The following is a 13,870-nucleotide window of genomic DNA, read 5'->3' as shown; positions in this document are numbered from 1 at the left end:
AAAAAAAAAAAAAGTCTGCATTTTTTTTTCTTCCCTTCCTCTCTACCTTTCTGCCTCTCTCTTTCTCTGTCCACCCCCCCCCCCGCCTTCTTTCTCTTTATTGGATAAACCGGATGTATGTGTGCCTGCACGTGCATGTGCGTGTGTGCTGCTAGTCCCTCAGCATGCTAGGCAAGCACTCTGCCACTGGGCTATGTTTCGAGGACTGAGATTATATTTTTTCATTTACTCATGTCTGGTGATGGTACGCTTGTGTGTTTTTATAGACTGTTCCTCACTTTGTTTCCTGTAACCTGGTGAAGTCCACTAGAACTCATGCAGTTAGGGCTAATTGTCCTAAGCAGGGCTGTGTCTCAGTGGGGAGGAATGCACTTCATCTGCTGAGCTGTTGCAGCTTTTGTTGTGGTTCCTGGCATTCATTGGCCAGGTCTGTTAGTTTACTAGGAAGTTATGAAATGCTAATATTTTATTCAGAATCTAGAATTCATGCGTAGATAAGACACCTCCTGATCTATCATTTAGCTTCCCTATACACTGAGTAATGACTTAATCTTTCTCTTTATTTACTAGTTTCCAAAATATTGAACTCTTCTGTGGCATCCTTCAGCTAGGGTCAACAGCATACATTAAAAATGTCTGCAGCAGGCCAGTGCATACCAGTGTAGCCCTTGCCAGGGTGGCGGGCGGTCCTGGGGCTTACAGACATGTTTCCACAGGCTTCCCAGGCATATTTGACCACAGAGGCCTTTAGAGTATGTGGTGCTTGCCCATGGAACTGAGAGCGCAGCCTGAGGTACTGAGGTACCTCCCCAGGCTGCCCCTTCCTGCTCTGCCCTCTCTCCAGTCTCCTCACAGTTCTGCAGTCCTGCCATAAACAGGGTTGAAATTAACCAGCATCTCTTGAAATGATCCTGGCTCTTTCCTCATTGAGTTCTGAAGTAACATGCTATTTGATTACTTCAATTAAAAGCTTATCTTCATAACATTATTAAAATGTGGCTTTGAAAGTTGGGCATGGTGGAGCACATCTGTAGCCCCCAGCTTTCGGGAGCCCAAGACAGGAGGCTTGATGTGGTTGACCAGCCTGAACTACAGAAGACCCTGTCTCCAGAAACCCAGACAAACAAACAAATACAACTTGACCCTGTGGTTGGCATTCTCTCTCTCTCTCTCTCTCTCTCTCTCTCTCTCTCTCTCTCTCTCTCTCTCTCACTGTGTGTTTCTGACTAAACCTAGGGAGGGCCTCATGCCTGCCACCACTCTGAGGCTGGGCTCCCTCAGCAGCCAGCTTCTCTCAGTTTGATAGTGCAGTTCCTGTAGGACTGTGAGGAAGAGGCCCTCAATTGTAGTGTGCATTGCACACCTACATCTACTTTGTTTCTCAAAGGACTTGTGAGAGATGGCAAACTTGGTCGCTATGGGGCCCTCATCAAATGAATATTTGGTAAATCTAAAATTTTTAGAAACTATAGGCTTAAGAGATGATCATTTTCTTTTCCAAAATTCCTTTTCAGATGAGACAAACGGATCAGAAGGTCATCACAGCCCTAACTCACAGGCCTTGGAGCCTGAGCCACACTGGAGATGGGAAGCCTCGCTACAGCGCCTTTTGGAAGCAGTCTGTGTTTGTGGTGTTGGACATCTTGCTTGACTGGAGCATGCACAATGTCTTGTGGTACCTGTGTGGGATTTCAGCCTTCCTCATGCAGAAGGATTTTGTCTCCCCGTAAGTTAGGAGTTTTTATCTCTTGGCTTCTGGTGTCCTGGGTGTTCTTTCTGGGAAGGAGGCGTTAAAGAAGCGGGCAGACTGAGTTGTTTCTGACTCATCGGTCCCCCTGGCCTGTGAGCAGTGCCAGCTGCTGGAAGTGTGTGGGAAGATGTCAGACAGGGCTCACTGAGTCACAACAGGCCGATCAGATACGCTCAGTTTCATAGGTTTGTTTGTTTGTTGCTTGTATGTGTGGTACCTGTATGTGTGGTGTGTGTATGTGTGTGTTTATTTGTTGTGTGTGTGAGCACCTGGAACTCACTGATGCAGCTGGTCCTGTGGGAAAACTAGCTTTTCCTCAGGATCTTCTCCACCTCCTGGGCACTGGAACTATAAATGGTCTGTGATGTCTCCCAGCTTTTATGTGGGTGCTGGAGACCCAGCTCTGGTTCTTGAATGACAAGCGTTTTTTATTATGTTTTAAAAGTAAATTACAATTTATTATAACATATTAATCATGTAATATGTCCATAAGTTCTTGTTCTCTGTGTAAATGTGTGTGGCAGAGCTGATGCATCGTAGCTCACCTCATCAAACAGGGTTTCTCTGTGTCGCTCTGCCTGTCCTGGAGCTCACTCTGCAGACCAGGCTGGCCTCGAACCCACAGAGATTTATCTGCCTCTGCCTCTCCAGTGAGTGCTGGGATTAAGGCTTACACCACCGCCTGGCCCCAGCCCAGTGTTGTAGTGCATTTTTAGGAAGTGGTGAGATTGCAGTGCAGTCCTTGGGAAACTAGACGGAGGGAAGCGCCGCAGCGGAAACCGTATGACCATGGCCTTCTAGCTCCCATCCTCCCTTCTAGCTCCTACAGCCTATCTATCTGTCCTCTTGCCTACCGACATCTTGGGAGCTGTCGTTCGTTCGGCAGCTTTGGAGCTGTAAACGCACACTGTAGCTCCATACGACTTCTAGCTTGCTATTCCGGCGGCAGCCATTTGGCTGTGGCCAACAGTGCTGTCGGGTGCTGCATGAGGAAGCCAAGGGTACAGTAGTGAAGAAGCAGAGCTGCGCTCTTAGCCTCCTGGAGGTCCGTGTCCAGTTGGACAGGGATGCCAGTCCTTGAGTCTAATAAATATAAAGCCACAGCTGAGGGTTCAGTGGGTAAAGTGCTTCTTTTGCAAGCGTTGGGATCTGACTTCACTTTCCTTGCAGCCATGTACCGCCGTGTACAGTAGCATTTGTGTGTGGCTCCAGGGCTCGGACTGGAGCAGCAGATTCTGGGAATCAGTCTAGCTAGAGCTTCAGTCTCCCGGTTCATTGAGACACCCTGTCTCAAATAAAGATGTAGTGAAAGACAGCACCACCAACAGCTTCGAGGCCAGCAGTGCATAGACCTTGCATTCTGACCTAGTTTCGCACAGGGAGGGGTCCCAAGGAAGGAGGAGGGGAATGGTAATTGTTACCACGGTGGCACAGGCCTGAAAGCCAAGCAACTCTGGAAGCTAAAGCAGAAGGATTGCATGTTCAAGGGCAGCCCGGGCTCCAGTGAGAGCATAAAACTGAAGTGAAGAGACGCTGGGGTGCAGTTGAGGATGACTGCCTCCCTGCATGTCTGAGGCCCAGGGTCACACTCCAGCCTCTCCATCAGCCAGCGGGTAAAGGACATCCAGGCCTGCTGCTGTCGGGAGGGCCAGTGCTGTGGGAGCACTGAGGAAGTGGGTATGGTGGAGGTGGGAGGCTCACACCTGTGTGTCCCTTTTACCCGGCCTCACCAGAGTGGTTACCTGGCATCTTCCTCAAGGATGTCTCAGCTACACACCAGGGTAACTTACTCATCTTGAGAAATTATCAGTTCTGGAGTGGGGCTGTGAGCTGGAAGTCACTGAATCATCTTGGTCCTGTGAATCTGAGAAAATGTGGTTGTTCTAAGTTTGCTGTTTGAAGGTGTGTTTCTGGGTTGTGTCACAACAACTGCTTTTATATTGTGACCTTTCCCATACCTGGAGACACTCAAGACTTCTCAGCTGTTCACCAGGATACAGGGCAGGGTGCCAGGAGCAAGCTAAGCTCTGCCTGTGAAATGCAAGGAAGAAAGCATTGAGGGAGAGTGTAGAGTGTTGTTCTTCCCCAGGAGCGGAGGGCAGAGAAGCTCATCAGCCTTGTGGAGAGCTTGTTCTGGAGACCTGAAAGGGAGGCTTCTGCAGTACAGAGACGGGCAGTGTGGTGTGAGAGGGCAGAGATGATAGCCCTTGGTGACTGAAGTGTGTGAGCTGGGATGATGTAAAGCAGGCATAAGCCGTGCCTGCTTCCCAGCCTTGTGACTGTGGTGGGAGGCCAGCTGGAGGCTCTCTGGGGACAGTTGACGCTCACAGAACACATGCTCTGAGCTCTCAATTCCAGGACAGCTGTCCATTCTAACACGACCGATTTCCCCCTTTTCTCCAGGGACTATTTGAAGAAGTGGTCAGCTAAAGGAATCCAGGTTGTGAGTTGGACTGTCAATACCTTTGATGAAAAGAATTACTACGAGTCCCACCTTGGGTCCAGCTACATCACTGACAGCATGCTAGAAGACTGCGCACCTCACTTCTAGACTCCCCAGGAGGAAACACAGTTGCAAAACTGCCTGGAGGCCTCTTGCAGGGACATGAGAAAACTCTGTTAGCACAAGCCGTGGGGAACCTGTGGCTCATACTGGCAATAGCCACAGTGTCACCCCAACAAGCAGAAACCAGGCATGCCAACCATGCTCCAAGGAAGGCTCCACACTTGCCCTTAAAATTCTGGATCTGCAAAAAGGCAGGGTGGCCCCACCCTGACCCCACTGAGGGTACAGAGCTGCGAGGATGAGCAGAGTGGGTCCTGCAATTAGGGCGCAGGCACCAATGCATGGGGCTTGCATGATCACTCCAAGTTGACATTTTAAATCTTGCCGTACTTCAGTAATTCACTTATTTCCAATATTTGTCGTCAGCTTTGTTAATGGCGACCTGTAGGTGTCAAACTTGTGACCACACTAATAAAATCATTGAAAGGTGAACAGAGGGCAAACTGTGTTCTGATCTTCTGGTCCTACAGCGCCTGGGAGGCCTTTCCTGCTTTAGTTTCAAGACTTGGAATTATGTGTCGTCTTGATGTAAGCACTTCTGACCACCAGGGGGCAGAGTGGCAGCTTTCCCAGCGTGCTTGGAAGCCTAAGCACTGGCAGGTTCTTAGATAAAGAACCGGAGGGTGGGCCAGTCTGAGGATCCGGGGCTGCTCTTCATTTCTCAGTTGCAGATGCACAGACTGGTGGCAGCCTCAGCCCTGACTCAGGAGAACTGCTGTTCCTTTTGTTGGTGTTGCTCTAGACTAGGAACTAGATGAGGCATTTATACACACAATCATCTGCAGCCCGGGAAACGCTTATGGATGGTTGGCATCATCTTCAGAGATGAGGAAGCAGAGGCAGCGCTGTTAGGTACAGAAGTCCGCAGTCAGTGTCCAGTTCCAGGCCCTCGCCTTCCCACATAGACAAAAGGGCTGTGCGTGTGTGTGTGTGTGTGTGTGTGTTCGCGCGCGCACGCGCGCGCGTGCATGTTGTTTTTAGTTGTTGAAGGAAGGAGGAGGCAACGCATGCCACCACTGCTGCCACAGACGTTAAAGAGGACATGCAGATTTGTCCTTTCCCTGGGGTCTGACATTGAACTCAGACCATTGGGTTTGGTAGCACTTTTCCGGGTTGAGCCCTCTCCAGCCATTAGCGTTTTGAATTTTTTGTGATGCTAGAAATTCAGCCTAGGCTTTACCTGTGGTAAGTCTTCTGTCAGTTATAGCACTAGACCTCTTTTTTAAACAAATTTAAATTAAGCCAGGTGTGGTACACATCTTTAATCCCGGCAGTCTGGAATCAGAGGCAGGGAGATTTCTGAGTTCAGGCCAGCCTGGTCTACAGAGAGGGTTCCAGGATAGTCAGGACTACATAGAGAAACCCCATCTCAAAAAGCAAAATTTTCAAATCCCTTTAGTGTGTGTGTGAGTGCACGTGGCACAAACAGGGAGATGGAAGGTTGGCTTGCCGGACTCTTCACACCATACCACATGGGTCACAGAGTTGAATTCAGGTCATCAGGCTTGGTGAGCACCTATGTTTGCTAGGCTCTTAACTGTCACTCTAGCCCCTTTAAGACAGAGTCCCACTAACTTATAAATAACTTAATATGGGTAGCCATAAACTTAAGATCTCTCAGGTTCCCAAGTAACTGAGGCTGCAGGCCAGTACCAAGAGACATAGCTGTAAGTGGCAACATTTAAAATGAAGCTAGTTTTCTTCTCTGCTAGAGATCAAACCTAAGGCTTTGTGCATCCTTGATAAGTGCTCCACCCCTGAGCCTCACCCCAGTCCTTGGGTTTTTGAGACAGTCATGTTATTGATCTCAGGCTGGTCTTAAACCTTCTGCCCCAGCCTTCCAAGTATGGGGGTTATGGTCATGTACTGCCACCCCTGGCTCTTTAAAAATGTTGACTAGAAGTATCTGAGGTCTCATCTATTACCAGAGCCTGCACTCTGTATCAAAACCTGACATCCTTGTCACCTAACTGTGTGGACTGGTGGCATTCTAAAACAAACTGGCTGCTGTATGCCAACAGGACAGAGGACTGTGGCAACACTATGACTAGCTTGTGGGTCTGTGGCAGGCCACAGATGGGGCTGAAAGGTCAGAGAGGTGGGAGGGGGAAGCTAGCAGGGTAGACAGGTCAAGCTGACTGTGATCGTATACACCTGTAATCCCGTTTTGAAGCCAGCCTGACTACATTGACTCAAATATTTAAAAACCTTTGCCTTCCATTAGTTTTGGTGCTGGACTGAGCCCAGGGACTCACATTAAGAATATGCTCCACACCGAGCTTTAAGCCTAAGGAGGTTCTCTTGAAATTTTTAACATTTATTTAATATCTAAGCATGTCACACTATGACCAAGTGATGCAAGGGACGAGAACGTGACCCCAGAAAACACATCTGAGGCCTGATTGAGCCTTGGGACCCTTCAAAATGGGTGCCTGGCATGTGACAGGGCAGGAGAGGAGCAAAGGGGAGGGGTTTCCTGGAAAAGGGTGAGAGTGGAGGGGAGATGGAGCAAGGTGAGGTTGGGAGACAGGAAAGGGGTGGAGGGGCACCAGGGAGAGGGCAGGTGGGGGAAGATAATGGACTGGGGAGAAAAGCAAAAGCTTTGATGGGGGAGGGGAGAGCTGGGGGAGGAGGCTAGGAGAGGAAGAGGAGAGAATGGAGAGAGGAAGAGAGGCAGGGAAAGGGGAGGGAAGAGTTTGGAAAGGAGAGAAATCAGAATAAGGGGAGGAACTGGGGAGCTAGGGGGTGAGAACTGAGAGACAGGAAAGAGTAGGGTGTGGAGGGGGAAAGAGATGAGGGGAGAGGAGCAGGGAAGGGACCAGGAGAGGAAATGAGAGAAGCAGAAGAGGAGGGGCTGCACGGAGGGGAGGAGAACAAAGGGAAAGTGGACAGGGTAGAAAAGGAGGTGGTGAGGGCAGGGGTGGGGGGAGAGGGGAGAGGGCAGGGAAGAGAGGAGAGGGTGGGGGTGGGAGGAGAGGGGTGGGAGAGGTGAATGTGCAGAGGGAAGAGAAGGGGGAAGTACAAGTGGAGAGGTGGTTGGGAGTGCATGGAAGTGGGGGCAGAAACAGGAGGGGTGTTGAGAGAAGGGAGGCAGGGGAGGAGGAAGAGGTCTTAGAGTTTTACTCCTGTGGACAGATACCATGACCAAGGCAACTCTTTTTATAAAGGACAGTATTTAATTGGGGCTGGCTTACAGGTTCAGAGGTTCAGTCTGTTATCATCAAGGTGGGAGCATGGCAGCATCCAGGCAGGCATGGAGCAGGCATGGACTGAGAGTTCTACATCTTGTTCCAAAGGCAGCTAGGAGAAGATTGGCTTCCAGGTAGCTAGGATGAGGGTCTCAAAGCCCATACCCACAGTGACACACCTACTCCAAAAAGGTCATATCTCCCAATAGTGCCACTCTCTGAGCCAAGCATATACAAACCATCACAAAGAAAGAAAAGGGAAAAAAAAAAAAAAAGAGTCCCAAGTGAGGTAGCCCAGACCCAGAAAGACAAATATGGTAAGTATTCACATGTATGTGGCTATTAGCTGGTAAGTCAATGATAAGCTACAATCCATAGAACCACAGAGGTTAGGTATAGAGTAAGGGAATAGGGTTGGGGAAGGGAGGAAAGACATATCTGCCTAGGAAAGGGAGATAGAATAGTTATGGATGGATGGGGCAGGGCTGGAATGAAACAGTCAAGTAGGGAGAGGGAACAGGGCACAATGGAGGGAATAAGGGGAGAGACACCTAGAATTCAGGACCATTGAGGGGTAGCATGGAAATCTAATACCACAGAAGCTTCCTGTACATACATATATGCAGGACACTCATATATGTGAGTTTATTTATATCTAAATAAATATTTATATTTATATCTAAGTAAACTCACCAAATAATGGAGAATACAGAGCCCCAACTGGACATCTCGTCACCAAACGAAGCTTTCCGTACTGGGGTTAGATTATGTCTCATTGCATTGTTAGTCCCATGGGGACTCCCAAACACCCTGAGCTATGGCTAAGAGTGCAGGTTGCTCTCCACAGCTTGACAGCACAGCCTTACTGTGAAGACAACACAACTCACTGAACATGGGGAAGTCAAGTTGCTGCCTACATAGAGCTTTCACCCCTATGGGCTAGTGTCTTTGGTACAGTATGGTATTCTGCTTGCTACCAACGTAGAAATGTGAACACCAACCCAGCCACAGACCCTTTACTCTTTGATCGTCAATAGTGTGTTGCCTGTAAGATATGCTAGTACAATGGTGGCACAAAGCTTGAGGGGGTAACCACACAAGATCTGATTTGATTTAAGGCTCTCTCCATGAGATGGAACCCATACTTGACATTGTTTGGGTGACCAAGAACCTGAGACTAGACAGGTTAACCCAAATACTACAGTTCTACTAAAAGAACATAGCAAGATGTCTCCTAATGACATTCTGCTAAATACTCATAGATCAGTTCCCATCGTTAGAGAAGCTCCCTCCTGTAGTAGATGGGAATAATCACAGAGAACCCCGGTCAGACATTATTCAGAGAGCGAGATAACTTCAAATACTCAGCCTTAAATGGGAATTCTCCATCAAATTCTTCCCCTCAGGACTCAGGAAATCTTGTGGAAGAGGAGAAAGAGCCAGAGGAGATGGAGGTCACAAAAACCTTCTAAGACACAACAAGACTGATGCACATATGACCTCACAGAGGCTGAGGCAGCGTGCACAGGGCCTGCATGGGTCCTGGAGCTGAGAGGAGAAGTGGACCCAGGCCCCATCCCTAACCCAGAAGCTATCACCAATTCATAACCACTCGAAAATAAAAAATTAGCTTTCTCACTGCGGAAACAAACTACTCTTAAGGGCAGACCTCATGTTCAGCAGTTGATGGCCAATAGAAAAGGAACCCAGTGGCAACTTTGGAAGCCCTTCGTCCCAGTGTCATGTTGGGTTTATATATATATATATATATATATATATATATATATATATATGTATATATGTGTGTGTGTGTGTGTGTGTATATATATATATATATATATATATATATATATATATATATAATTCTATTTTTTTTCTTTTTACCCTACATGTCCTTTGGGTACACATTAGTGTTTTTATGGGGTTCTTGAGTGTGGGTCTCTGTTTCTTGTGTCTTTTCTTGGGTTCTTTCCCTTCTGTTGGTTTTGCTCAGCTCCAATGTGGTAGCGTTTATTTTATATTTCATTATTGTCCCTTAGAAGTCTGTTTGTTTTCTGATGAGACAGGAAAAGAGTGGATCTGGATGGGAAAAGAAACCAAGCTCAGGATATAATATGTGAAGGGGAAAAAAATCTGTTTTCAGTAACTGGTGGGAAGAGACTTGATTTTTGCTGGAGGAAGTGATTTGTTATTATTCTAAGACACCCAGGTTCTTCGGGTTGGTTTCTGCCTGGTTTTACTTGCGCAGAACAAGCTCATGTTGAAGGGAGTTTGTGATGGAGTTTCTTGGAATTTGGTATATTCTCCTGCTGTCACAGGGCATGCTTCTGAGCCTCTGACCATAGTTTTCTGCCACATCAGTCAATATTCTGTTTGGTAAGCAATCAATATGGTTGGAACACAACTACCACATGCCTAGTAGCTCAGATACAACAAACTAATCAGTCATCAAAATGGCAGGGTCATTGTCATGCAGTGTAGTCACCCTATTCATAGCCTCCCCTTTGGTCTTTTTAAGGATAACATTGGCTGCGAAAGAAGGTAACAGGATGTGTGTGTGTGTGTGTGTGTGTGTGTGAGAGAGTGAGTGTGTGTGTGCATGTGTGTGCGTGTGTGTCTAATTGACAACATGAGTCTTATTCTTGCTCTATCCCCATCTTACTCTTTTGAGACAGGTGGTCCCATTGAATCTGGAGTTGAGAGTGGTAGCCAGTAAGTCCCAGCAATACTGTACTGTCTGTGTCCCCTCCCTCCCACAATGCTGGTGACAGGCAAGCATGGCTGCTGGGGATTCAAATCCAGGGCCTTGATGGCTTTCACCCACTAAGCCAACTCCACAGTCCCAGTGGTTCAGTTTTAAGGTGCCTTTCATGTATGTAAACATGTTTATGCAGTCAAATATGCGAGACAGCAAAGGAGCTTGGAACAGCATTTAACGTGGCCGACACTTAGCAGCGTTCCACACAGGCTTTGTGGTTTCAGTAGAATATGATGAGAAGGTAAGTACTCGTGGGTGACTTCCTTGACACTGCCTCTGAGTGTTGTCGAGTGGCCTTGTCCTCTGTCCCCTTCCTGACACCAATGTTGAGGACCCATGGGGAGAATGTTGTTGCCCAGGATGGCTGGGTCAAAGAGGTTCTGAGACACCCTTGACAGCCTGGATTCCATCCCAAGATCCCAGAAAGCTGAAGAAGTACAGGCAGCGTCTTGGGAATAGCCGGCCAGACTCTGGAAGATGTCTCTGCTTTCTTTGGGGTCCTCCATTCAAAGAAGAATGTGATTTATAAGAGATCCAACCAGTAGATGGAATGAGTCAGAATTTCCAGAAGGGAGCTTCGTGGCCCAGCATAACTTGCGCATGTGTTGGTGTACCCACCAAAATCAGCGTGGACTGTCCAGGGAAGCTTGTCTAAAGGTTTCTCAGCCAAAGCAGGCATGGATGTGGATGCCTTTAGTCATAGCACTTGGGAGGCAAGGGCAAGCCAATATCTATAAGTTCCAGGTGAATCTGGTCTACAGACTGAGTTCTAGGACAACCAGACTGTCAGGAGCCATAATGGGACAAGCTAATAACTACCAGGTGATCATCCTGAAGTGGCCTGCCTCAGATTATTATATGATCTGGGGCAGGTGAGCCCTCATTAAGCAAGGCTGTGAGGGACTAACTTTAGGAAAGATTCCTGCTGTTAATATGCTTTTCCTGTTATTATTAAACATACATAACAATCACTAAGTAGGAGCACATCCCCTTTGAAGCAGATCTCTGCAGATCCATGAAGATGTACTATCTTGTAGTGATGCTAAATAGACAAACTGATGACTTCTTGAGTCTTAATGATAATCCTATAAGAATTCCTAAAATTATATCTGTGATGATTAAGCTCTTTTATAATGGGACTGCTATTAGGTCCTTTTCTGATGATCAAAACTTCGATGAGAACCCTGCCAGTCTCCTATGTGTCACCAGTTAATTGCTCTTAGATGGTAACCAGACTTTCTCCTACCCAGAGCACATTCCAAGAGGTTGTAAAACAATTAACCAAACGTCATTAAAAGGCAACTAACATTGTAGGTGCTAGGACAGAAGATAAAATACCAACTGGGTTTATCTATATAAAACTTCACTAGTAAGTTAGTTATGGTTTTAAACCTTTAGTGAGCCTGTGGAGCTCAGACAGATGATGGATGTTTAGCCAGATAATTACTCCAATGGATATGCATGCAAACAATTGCTGTTGTAAACTTATATTTCAATTTATGATTTGATTTTTTGTGTGAACTTGTGATGAACTTTGTAACATGTGATCATGTATTCTGAAAGATGTATAAGTACTGAGGACAAAGAGAAGTGAGAGGATCATCAAGAGAGCTAAGATCAATGGAGAGCTAAGATCAATAGAGGAGACTTTTTTGCCTTTCCCCACTTAGACTAGACTCTTTTCCCTTTCCCCACTTAGAGAATTTTTCTCTTTACTCACTTAAGATCTTTCTGCTTTTCCCCTTAGATAGCTTTCACAGGAAACTTTTTACAATTTGGTAATGAATTCTATAATCACTTAACTGTCTTCTCTTCCTGCGACTTCCCTAGCAGGCTGAAAGTTAGAGCCCAGCAGTTCCAAAGGCTGGTCTAAAGGTGTTAATCACCTCAGCCAGCAGTCTTTTACCCTCAGAAAGAGCAAGACAGTTTTTAGGACCTTTTAGAAGTTATCATCACCATTTAAGTATAATTAGGAGCTAGAAAGCACCCCCCCCCCCAGACCCTCAGACTTTAAAGCCATCACAGAGTCCTACTCTGTGAATCCACTGCTACCCTGGTCTGGGCCTGGAGGCTCCCGGCACCAGGGCTACACAGAGAAACCCTGTCTCGATAAAACAAACAAACAAACAAACAAACAAACCAAAACAACAAAAAAAAACAAAGACAAAAAAACACAAAAAGCAAACTAGAAACTTAAAATACCAATCAAACAAAAAGATTAAAAAAAAAAAAAAAAAAAAAAAAGACTTCTTAGCCTTGAGCTAACTATCACCTGCTGGCTGCTCAGAATGGCAGTCGCCTCTGCCTGGCCAGGCAAAGACTGACTTATAACTGAAGGTTTCTTTGCTAATTAATGCTCACTATCTCATGAGAATATGCCATTGATTTTTAATTTTTTAATGTGTGGTGTTTGTTTGGTTTTGCATGTTTTAAATCTCCAGTTGAGCTAAGTCCAGGAGAGACTAACTCCACTGTCTTTGAACATGCCCTTCCCTAACACACCATTCTCCGAGTGAAAGATTGGCTATATTTTAACCAGTCTTCCACCAGAATCAGTGTCAGGTTAGGTGTGGACTTAGCCATGATTGCACGTCTGACAAATGAGTGATGCAACACCAGGCATGGTGGTGCACACCGATAACCCTAGCAGTCAGGAGGGGAGTAGGAGGCTGTGCTGAAGATGGAGAAGACAAGGGTGACTTTAACTGCACTGACTAAGAGCAAGAGATAAAGAAGAGCAGACAAGTGCCTGACTTCCCCTTGACTGGTGATCAGGACAAGGAGACACTTGTCAGAACTGAAAAGATAAAGCGCTCTAAATAACTCTTCAGTGTTAAGGGTTGCTCTACAGCCAAGTGATTGTATAACTAACCCAGCACACACAAGGGCTCTGGATCCATTCCCCAACACTGCAAATCAATTAGAACATAAAGTTCAATCAGTGCAGTACCATCAAAAATAACAAGCGGAAAAATACTTTCACTGGATATGGAATGGTTTCCTAAAATAGAATCACATTTATTTCATCAGTTAATTCTCAGCAGAGGGGCTGAGAGTTAAACAGAAATATCTGACAGGGGGCTAATATCTAGTATTTATAAAGAACTACACACACACACACACACACACACACACACACATATTAGCTGGTAAGTGGGCCCTCAAAAGGAGACATGCAAATTAAGGATTTGAAATAATGTTCAACATTCTTCACCATCAGGAATCACAAGCTAAAATTGCTTTGAGATCCCATGTTACCCATCTGCCATCGTCAAGAGAACAAATGCCTGAGAGGGTATGGGGATGCTTGTGTGAAGCTAGTGTGCCCTCAGTTCTGTCTCTAGCTAGCAATGAGGCTGCAGGCAAATCATAACCTAGTGTGGCACCAACATAAGACAATAAGGTTCAAATGAGAGGGGAGGTGTTCCCAAACAGCGTAAAGTGTAATGCCCCTAAAGAAAGGAACAAGCTGGGCGTGGTGGCACACGCCTTTAATCCCAGCACTCGGGAGGCAGAGGCAGGCAGATTTCTGAGTTCGAGGCCAGCCTGGTCTACAGAGTGAAACAGAACTGGTAGAATTTATGTCTATTAAAAGGGGATCTAGCCGG

The 13,870-nt window shown here is 46.5% G+C and overlaps 1 protein-coding gene across 1 annotated transcript in view; it reads left to right on the top strand.

Moving 5' to 3' along the window:
• Window positions 1-4,759, top strand: part of Gde1 (glycerophosphodiester phosphodiesterase 1) — an 18,775-nt gene extending 14,016 nt beyond the window's left edge. The window contains 2 exon segments of the mRNA XM_029531266.1: window positions 1,482-1,726; window positions 4,154-4,759. Of these exon segments, the coding sequence (XP_029387126.1) occupies window positions 1,482-1,726; window positions 4,154-4,301 (393 nt within the window). The 3' untranslated portion in view covers window positions 4,302-4,759.
• Window positions 4,760-13,870: the final 9,111 nt, after the last annotated feature.

Source organism: Mus pahari, chromosome 1, assembly GCF_900095145.1.
Source record: "Mus pahari chromosome 1, PAHARI_EIJ_v1.1, whole genome shotgun sequence".
In the NCBI taxonomy this organism is placed as follows: domain Eukaryota; kingdom Metazoa; phylum Chordata; class Mammalia; order Rodentia; family Muridae; genus Mus; species Mus pahari.
The sequence above is the reverse complement of the archived record's forward strand: the minus strand, read 5'-3'. Positions and strand labels throughout refer to the sequence as shown.